General features: G+C 36.1%; 1 protein-coding gene across 1 annotated transcript in view; it reads right to left on the reverse strand.

Moving 5' to 3' along the window:
* Window positions 1–10,000, reverse strand: part of ptprt (protein tyrosine phosphatase receptor type T) — a 277,019-nt gene that overhangs the window by 96,271 nt on the left and 170,748 nt on the right. Inside the window, exons 10-11 of the mRNA XM_067374922.1 lie at window positions 1,990–2,191; window positions 526–628 (exon numbers count right to left, since the gene is read on the reverse strand). Coding sequence (XP_067231023.1) covers window positions 526–628; window positions 1,990–2,191 — 305 coding nt within the window. The remainder of the gene's footprint in view (window positions 1–525; window positions 629–1,989; window positions 2,192–10,000) is intronic.

The raw sequence follows: 10,000 nt of genomic DNA on the forward strand, positions 1-10,000 counted from the left end.
GGATCCCCTTGAAGGCTTAGCATACAAATGATGCTTATTTGAATGACTGCATTTAAAAACCCTCAGGACCCCGAGTGAATCAACAGTAATGCACTTCTTCATTCAGACAATGTGCTGGACCCCTCTTGGATGATTGGAGAGAAGGATCATGGGTAATTTAGTGTAATCTTGTCTTTTAATGTGTTTTGTGTCTATCTGCAGATTTAAAAATAATTCTTAAAGGATTCTTTTTTTATTATTATTATTTTGACACAATCAGCATGTCAACGAGTATCTACAGCATGCCCAAGGAGACAAACTTTCAGGCTCCTTACCTCATTAATTTATTAACAGCAAATTACGATTTTAAATTCACTCATCATATCCAGTCCTCTTTATATTCACATTTGAATAAAACTGTCAAATGACCACAATTGAAAAGTACTTTCTTAGACAACGTGTTAATTGCATACAAAATCAATCAATGTAAAACAAATAAGCGAAATACTTTGGACTGGCCGGTGGCATGATGAGAGGCAAACTCACCTGACTGGGGCCCCTCGTGACTGGGCGGGTTTTAAAAGGACGGTGATTGTTGTGTCCGTCTCATTGAGCGGAGAGTCCGTCTCATATTCAGGCATGGATGGAGCTGCAGACACAGAATCTTGTTAAAGGACACAGATTATAAAGAAAGAAAGGATATAAAGAAAGTACATACTGTATAGCTCAGAAGACCTCATTTAAAGTGACAAGGACAAATGGATGAGAAACAGATGTCTAAAAAGCTTTTTAAAAAGAACTTTTTGTTTAAAAAACATTTTTTTTGGGGTTTATGTAACAAGCATGAATCAACTGTATTTGCAAGTATAAAATGACCAATATTTCTGAGTATACAGTAGTGTCCAAAAGTGATGTCCGGCCTACGGAATGTGACATCTTCACCAAATATTACATAGCAATATAAATGATTACATAATACGATTTTTTAGGCATATTGCATAGTTGTGCTTGGTGCCAATACTTTTATTTGTGATAACACAATGGAACATGCCAAATTGTGTGGACATTTTTTGGCCAGGCTGTCAAACATTGAAATTATGAACACATGCAAGAACAAGAGAGAACCAACAAAATATTAATATCTGATTATGTTATAGTCAATGTGTGCTTTATGTTTTTCTATGCAATGACTGTTTTCATAAACTGAGGGATACGTCAAAAGTGTTGTCTGTGTCAACTGACAGCATGTTACAGAGTTTAGAGTTTAGCTTATAATGAAGTCTGAACTCAGCTGCCATTCAAACACATAACTATGTTTTAATATTATGTATAATTAATATTCATGCTTTTGTAAAAACATTCATTTCACAGTATTTACTCCTATGAGAAAGCATACCATTTGGAAGCCTGACTCAGAGGTCATTACCATGTAATCATACTGAAAATGTCACTCTCTCATTACAGTGTTTAGATTCAGTGAACAATACGGTTTTAATAAATGGTGTCTGGCGTTCTACACAAATGCCACGTCATTATGAAACGGAACGAACTGACAGCCGCGGGCCACAGAAATTGGGCTGAACTTGTGGAGGATGTTGTTTACGATTCATGTTCTCATTATTCCATTCACTTTACATTAACTGTATTCCAATGATATTTATGCCAATAACACAGCACACTAATGAGATTTTCGCTCCAGCAAAGCTTCTTTAAGATACAAGAAAAAGTCAAAATGACAAAACTAATTATGCAAATTTTACAAATGCAAGAAATAATTATGTAAGCAATCAAATTAAGCTTACTTAACCCCATCAGTTCATGTTCCCTGAAATAATTTCATACATTATCATCAGTCTGTCCGATGTGAATACTCTATCTCCATAAAGAACAAATGTCTTTCACATTAACTCAATTAAACTGGAACTTGAGGGTCTGTTTTACTACAACTGGGCATAATTATCACTTCGCTTACCCAACAATCTGAGCTGAACCCTTGCCTGAAACCCTCACCTGCGATCTTGGTGGCTATACGGGTGGTTACGGGTGGGCCGAAGCCTTTGTTGGTGCTGGCTTTCAGAGTGAAGTAGTATGTGGTGCCAGGATACAACCCAACGAAGAGATGATGTGTCTCATTTTGGAGTTTGAAGACCCGGCCACGTTGTGTTGTCAAATCTGCACTGGGGTCCAGGGAGCCAAGTGCCTTATAGGTGATCTAATGAAAGAGACGAGTCCATTGGATTATTACAATGATAACTTACATTATGACAAAGTTTGTTTACCACTATGACGTATGACTTTCCATAAAATGCAAAGGAAAAGGTTTTAAAAGCATATATTGACCAAAAGCTGTCAAACTTCAACTAATTAACTATTAATTAACACTTTTGCCATAAACTCCTAATTACTGCTTATTAATAGTTAGTAATGTAGTTGTTAAGTTTAGGATTGGGTAGGATTAAGGGATGTCGAATATGCTCATGCAGAATACGGTATTAATATGGGCTTTATAAGTACTAATAAAAAGCCATTATCCTAGTAATATGCATGATATGCTATATGCTAATGAGCAACTAGTTAATAGTGAGAACTGGACCCTAAACTAAATCCTATATATATATATATATATATATATATATATATATATATATATATATATATATATATATATATATATATATATATATATATATATATATATATATATACACACCAAAGTGCTTTGAATGCAAAAATAAAACACAGTTTAAAACATCTTTTGCTTCACTGAAGAGAGAAAGTCCAAAGTTTGGAGCAACATGAAGCTAAGCAAATAACAAAGATTTTATTTTTTGGGTGAATTAGCATTATTTTTCTTAATAGCATCAATCTTTTGAAACATGAGAGCAATTTAGCACTGAACATTTTTCTTTTACTGGATCTCTTTCAGTTACTTTGGCTTTTCTGCATTTCTGTTCTCTCCAAATATTTGAGAGAATTTCAGTTACTAGAAATGCAACCCAAAAACAATTATACGATTACAATGAATAACAAGCACATTCAGTGCACTGCGCTGTAAATACAAGCTGCTTATTAAATCACTTTTACGAGGATTTGCTTCAAACATGTAAATTTTAAAAAACAATATCCAGTTAAGAATTAACATGGCCCAAAACAATTACTAAACTAGGCTAAAGATAACCATTATCATGCTAAGATGCACATACGTCACATCTCAGAGGAGGCTGATGGAAATTGATGGCCACAGTGTATATGGGTAATCAAAACATTTTAGCCCTGACGTTTCACACTTCATAACTCCATTCCACAATCCAAATCAAATAAATTGACAGCTGGGTGCCTGGCAGGCCCGCTGCCTAAAAGCTTTTCATGCATAGTGATTCAGAATGCCCTCTAAACACTCTCAGTCTCACACACACACACACACACACACACACACACACACACACACACACACACACACACACACACACACACACACACACACACACACACACACACACACACACACACACACACACACACATGTGACTGTCCACTGACCACAGGCAACAAAACAGTCAGGAGAAGCAAATCTGCACATTCAAACCAAATATCGCTCCAGAAAATCCACACACATACACAGACACAAACATGAGGGAAAGACTCTTCAAATATCAGAATAAGACTTGTTACCATTCTAGTGATTCATTAATATGACATCTACATGCTGCTTTTATGTCAATTTTGGAGCTTGACACCCCTGGTATATACACTACCACTATATACAGTGTGTATATAAAAGACATGCAGTAGGTTTTCCTTTTCAAACTAGTATCAGTTTAAACTTTCATGCTTGTTGTTTGATTTCATGTCAAAGGATTGTTTATACTGGTACATTTTTATGCTTTCCAGTGGCATAGTTTTGATTTAATATGCTATCATGTTTCATGTTCGGTCAGTAAATCACACAGTGCCTCTGAGGTGTGGCAGAGCAGCCTGATGTAATATACTGCTAAACACAAGTTTACATGTTATGGATTATAAATCAGTCTTAATAGAGAATTACAGCCTGAATTTTGCTTTTACAGCTGACAATCTACTGTACATGTGGACTGAAATGGTTAAACTCTCTTCATGACTGTTTGGAGAAACAGGAATTTCTCACTCACTCACTGTTATAATCAAAATGTGCAATTCAAAAGGCAAAATCCCATTCTTAATGTTTCTCTTAAATCCAGTTTAGCCTTGCAAACTTATCAGTTTGATAGTTAGATACTTTGTTATAAATTCACAGGTTTTCCTGTAAATGAAAGGGCATTAGAGATTGATGGCAGGCCTTTTATTAAAGGGGCTTTTAAAATATCATCTATTGCCTTTGGCGTAGCTCCTCTGTAAATTTGTGCCCTTGTTCGGTGTTAATATACTCCAACAACAGCACGTCGTATTGTTCTTTACAGCCCAATGAAACAGAAAGCGTGAGTTGGCTGAAGGGTATTGTTCGTGTAATATACAGGCAGCTGGACAATTCAGCTGTAAGCTGCACACAAGATGTTATGATACAGGTTTATACATACAATTACAAAGAGTCATTTCATTTTGAACAGTCTATCTATTGTTTTACCTTACAAAATGATTTGCTTAAAACATGTTTTAAAATGACAATTATTTCAATCATGACAACTCTCCGAGTGGATTAAATTCAACCAGCATTTATTGGCATGGGGCATGAAGTATACATGGCGTGATTTTGGCGTATGAGATCTGCTACGCTGCTGCTGTTGCTGCTGAGCAAATACAAATTTGTTCAGCTTAGTCAAATAAAACAACAAGGAAAAGGCTGCTGCAAGAATGGTAGAACCCCGTATCAGATCTCTACAGGTGGCGCTGGGGAGGAGGAGGGATAACAGATAGCTTATCGATCGCAGGCTAGGGTACGATATATATGGTTATGTGGATTTGGAATTACTTCTGATTGGCCGGTGCCACGGCATAGAAAGAACCAGTCAGCGCTCGGTTAGAGTTTCATGACTGAACTCTGTATTTTGACATAAGTCTTAAGTGTCAAAAATAGTCAGACAGACAAAAAAAAAAATAGATAGATAGATAGATAGATAGATAGATAGATAGATAGATAGATAGATAGATAGATAGATAGATAGATAGATAGATAGATAGATAGATAGATAGACTGAAGATGTTATAGTGAGTTTGAATGTGTATTTTCCATCTTAAAAAGAGAACACTTGGTCACTCAATTTATAATACGTCATTAAAATGTACTTGTACCAGTCCTTTCACTTCTGACAATGTGTCCTGCACAAAATTTAGCAATTTTTTCCATATTCCAGTCACTAAATGGAGAAAAAAACAAACAAACAAAAAAAAAAACATAAGAGCTCAAAGGCCAGCATGGAGATCAATAGACCTCCAATTACTCTGTCATCACTTAAATGTCCTGATGGGGGAAAAACACAAGGGATGATCAATCCTATAGAAGACTGAAAGTATGAAATGAAGAGGCGAGGATGGGGGATCTATCTCTCATTCTCGTCTGTCCTCCCTCTCACTTTTCAGACTGTGTTGTCAGGGGAGACAGGAAGTGTTGGCCAGGGGGCATTTGATGCCACGCGACAGGCTGCTAAAAGTGGCCTAATGCACTACTGAACGCACTGTGGCTCTCTGTTAAAAGAGCCGCTTGAGTTTAATTGACCACAGCTGATTTGAAAAGGGTTCATTTCCCAGTTCAGTTTGGCAGGGGAGATGGGAATGTGAAGAAAACAGCCCTGTTTGTGATAGATATTGGATTTATGGCTACTTTGCTTCAGTAATAAGAAAAAAAAAAAGAGAGAGAAATGCTGTTCCAAAACATAGTGAGTTGCCTTTTAAGGCAGAATTTTAAGGCATCAAACTGTATGTGCACTAGAAACAAAAAGGTTTCAATGGCAACTTAAAGGATTAGTTCACCCAAAAATGAAAATAATTTATTACTCACCCTCATGTCGTTCTACACCCGTAAGTCCTTCATTCATCTTCGGAACACAAACTAAGATATTTTTGATGAAATCCGATGGCATAGAGATGCCTCTATTGCCAACCACTGATTCGAGACAAAAGATTCGTAAAGCTTCAAAGCAGTGTTTTGTAATCAAAGATGAACGAAGGTCTTACGGGTGTAGAATGACATGAGGGTGAGTAATAAATTACATAATTTTCATTTTAAGGTGAACTAACCTTTTATGTACACTGCCTCTTATGATACCTTGTTTTGGCCAAATGCATTGTGATGCAAAATGCAAAGCTAAATAAATTAATAAATACATAATCACTAAAATAATTCTGTGTAATTAAAGTTGAGTTTATACCCATTATTTGTGTTTATTATGTGTTTTATGCTTATTACAGTATACCATGGCATTAGCAACATGCTGTTGTCTCAAGTTTCTGAGTTGCTTCAAATTGTTCCTAGGCAGATAGGCATCTCACAACACTTTGGTACAGGGATAGAGTCTCTTATGAGATTGTCATACAGTATTCCTTTTTGTCATGTAAAAAATAACACTACAGTAACAAAAAAAAAAGGCACAAACAAACAAACAAACGTACACATCTGTCACATAGAAGTACATCAATGAAGCTCAATGCAATTAAACATCTAAAATTCATCCTCTATAGGCATTCAATCCTTCAGAAAAGATTGTAAGAACTTAAAATCCAAGGCAACTCTTATCAAGAGTTATACAAGAAGATATGTAAAATGCAAAACTAAAAACTCCTGCTGGATTGGTTAGTAATACCTCGGCAGGAGCCTCGTTGAAGCCAGCCATCTCCTGAGATTTACAGTTGGTAAACAGACATGCTGAGAACTCCGAATATTTAGTATTTTGTAAGTTTGAGGGTGAGTTATGAGAGTTTGGGATGCCAGAAAGAAATTAGGTTACACAACATTTGGAGTAGAGAATAGTATGTTATATTCCAGTCAATTCTGCAGGCATAAAAAAAATAAAAAATAAAAAAACAAACACAAATATAGAAGAAAATACAGCATTATACAAATAGTAGTAATATAATAGTAGTAACAGTCTCATTTAATCAGACTTAAATGGATAGTTCACCCAAAAATGAAAATTCTGTCATCATTTACTCACCCTTGAGTTGTTCCAAATCCATCTGAATTTCTTTCTTCTGTTGAACACAAAAGAATATATTTTGAAGAATGTTGGTAAACAAACAGTTGACTGTCTGGTTACCAACATTCTTCAAAATATATTCTTTTGTGTGCAACAGAAGAAAGAAACTTAGACAGGTTTGGAACAACATAGGTGAGTAAATCATGACAGAATTTTCATTTTTGGGTGAACTATCCCTTTAAAGTCCATTACTGCCAAATATCCACTGATGATCAGCTACAACACAATGTGTTTTTTTTTACACAGGGACTGGGGGACGGAGAGTGAATTTCATGGGGGGTTCAGTGCAAAAGGTAGAGGATCATTTATCCACCTATTAGATTCCACACGCTATGCAAATTTCATACATAAATAAAGTGGGATTTTCTGAAGAAAAAAAAAAAAAAGAAGAAGAAGAAGAAGAAGAAGAAGAAGAAGAAAAAGAAGTGTCCCCAAGTCCCCCAGTGAATCTTGGTTTCACTGGTTTCACATGATTTTTAATGGTGAATAAACCTTAAAATAATGATAACAGTCAAACCATTCAAATAATGGTGCAGCGTTCTCCACAAACAGGTGTACAACAATCATAGACAAATAAGCAGAAAATATCTACAGACTTTGTGATACACATTTTTGTACCCCTAAAAGTAAAAAGTACACATTACTTTACATACACTGTCAGAAAAAAAGGTACGGTGCTGTCACTGGGGCTGTACCCTAAGGCACCAAGGTAAAAAGGTACTAATATGTACAGTACCTTTAAGGTACAAATATGCACTTTTAAAGTACTAATATGTAACTTTAAGGTACTAATATGCACCATTTAGGGGTACGTAAGGTACAAAGATGTACCTTTTCACTTTTGTACCTTAGGCAGTCCCTCCAGAAAAACGTGATTATGCGATCGCCTGATTTCATGCATAATCAGCCAAAGTCCGCATATTTATGCGGGGGTCGCCTTTTTTCAACTTTGGCCGCATAAATTGCCGATTTGAGCAAGCAAAATATATGCGGGGCTAGCATGATTTCATAATCCCTGCATTTTCGTTGCAAAAAAAAGTCACATATATCTTAGCAGAAAGTTGAAAAATGTTGCGTATACTTCACACTAGTAAAGCGCCATTATTTTCCCCCTATTGCCATGGGAACCTTGTGAAGTGACGTAATTACGCGACGTGAACATCTTCTGCAAACCATGAAACCATGATGAAGCACACAAATCATTCTCATTTGCCAATAAAAATAAGCGCAAAAGACCGCGCAAAGCAGTTTCCCGGTGTGTTACATGACAGTGGGGGCAAAATATTTTGCACTCCGTGCAACTCAGTGTTGACGCTGGAAAACTTGTTTGACTCAATGTTAAGTTTGAGCCATGTGTTAATTAAGGTCTGAAATAAAACAGAATGAGAACTTAAATATTCTGTGATTTAGTATGCTTGCTTATCATAGGAGTACATTAAAGTAGTAGCCTAGCGAGAACAGGGTGTTGGGGGAATCACCTTTTATTTTTTTCTGTTTTTCATCAAACCGCAGTTTTTGCAAGTTCCCGCAATTTCATCGCATAAAATTACAAAAATATCCTGCATATTCCATCGCATTTTTTAACAAAACGTGCCACATAATCAAGCATTTTAGCCCGATACAATCACAAAAAAATCCCGCGTTTTTCTGGAGGGACTGCTTAGGGTACAGCCCCAGTGACAGCGCCGTACCTTTTTTTTCTGACAGTGTATATGACTCAGAAAAAGGCAGAATGCACAATATGCTCATGAATATTGTGTTTGCTTGCTACTAAAACTCTGACTATCTTTCAAAGATGCCATAGACCTGACAAACCCAGTGACTACAGATCATTACATCAACCTGGTACCTTGTCAACACGCCGACTACTAGCAATGATACACTAATGTCTGCTGTTTTGGACAAAACAAGGGTGCTTGAATCTCACCATCTCATGATACACGACAAACAGTAAATAAAAACAACGCTCTCAACATTAACCCAGATTTAGACCTCCCTCCAGCTGTCTCTAGACCACACATGCAGGACCGTGAGCCCATTAACCGGGTTCAGCTGCTCTAGAGAGCTAGGGGTTACTGCTTCTCTTAACTCGAGTGCTTGCAACTCAAACGTTTATTGATGGAAATGAAAACAACACCATGACGGGAGGGGGGTGGGATGTGCACAGGTTTTCCTCCATCCCGTAAGGGCAGAAAAGGCTGTTTATCTTTGTTAGAGGTGAAAACCTTCCCCACTATATCAGCACACAGAACGACAGCTCCTTACTTACAAAAAACTTCTATAATGGTACCATGGTACATCAATGCCAAATAATAATACCATGGCACTGAATTATAATTTTTATATACTAAAGTACTAACACTAAGATTCCAAAGTTTGTGATAAGTGCGATTTTTAAATGTTTTTTGAGTCTCGTGCTCAGCAAGGCTGCATGTATTTGATCAAAAATACAACAAAAATAACAATATTGTGAATACTTATTACAATTTAAAACAACTGTTTTTATAATATTTTAAAATACAATTAATTTCTGTGACGCAAAGCTGAATTTTCAGCATCATTACTCCAGTCTCCAGTGTCACATGATCCTTCAGAAAAAGTTGTAATATGCTGATTTGCTGATCAAAAAACATTTCTTATTATTATCAATGTTGAAAACAGCTTAATATTTTTTTTGTGGAAACCACATTTTTTTTACGATCCTTTGATGAAAGTTCAACAGAACAGCATTTATATGAAATAGAAATCTTTTGTAGCATTATAAATGTCTCTACTGTCACATCATTACTCAATAAAAGTATTAACTTTGTTCTTAAAAATTCTTACTGATCCCAAACTTTTGAACAGCAGTGTAC

The sequence above is a fragment of the Chanodichthys erythropterus genome, chromosome 21 (assembly GCF_024489055.1).
Source record: "Chanodichthys erythropterus isolate Z2021 chromosome 21, ASM2448905v1, whole genome shotgun sequence".
Lineage (NCBI taxonomy): Eukaryota > Metazoa > Chordata > Actinopteri > Cypriniformes > Xenocyprididae > Chanodichthys > Chanodichthys erythropterus.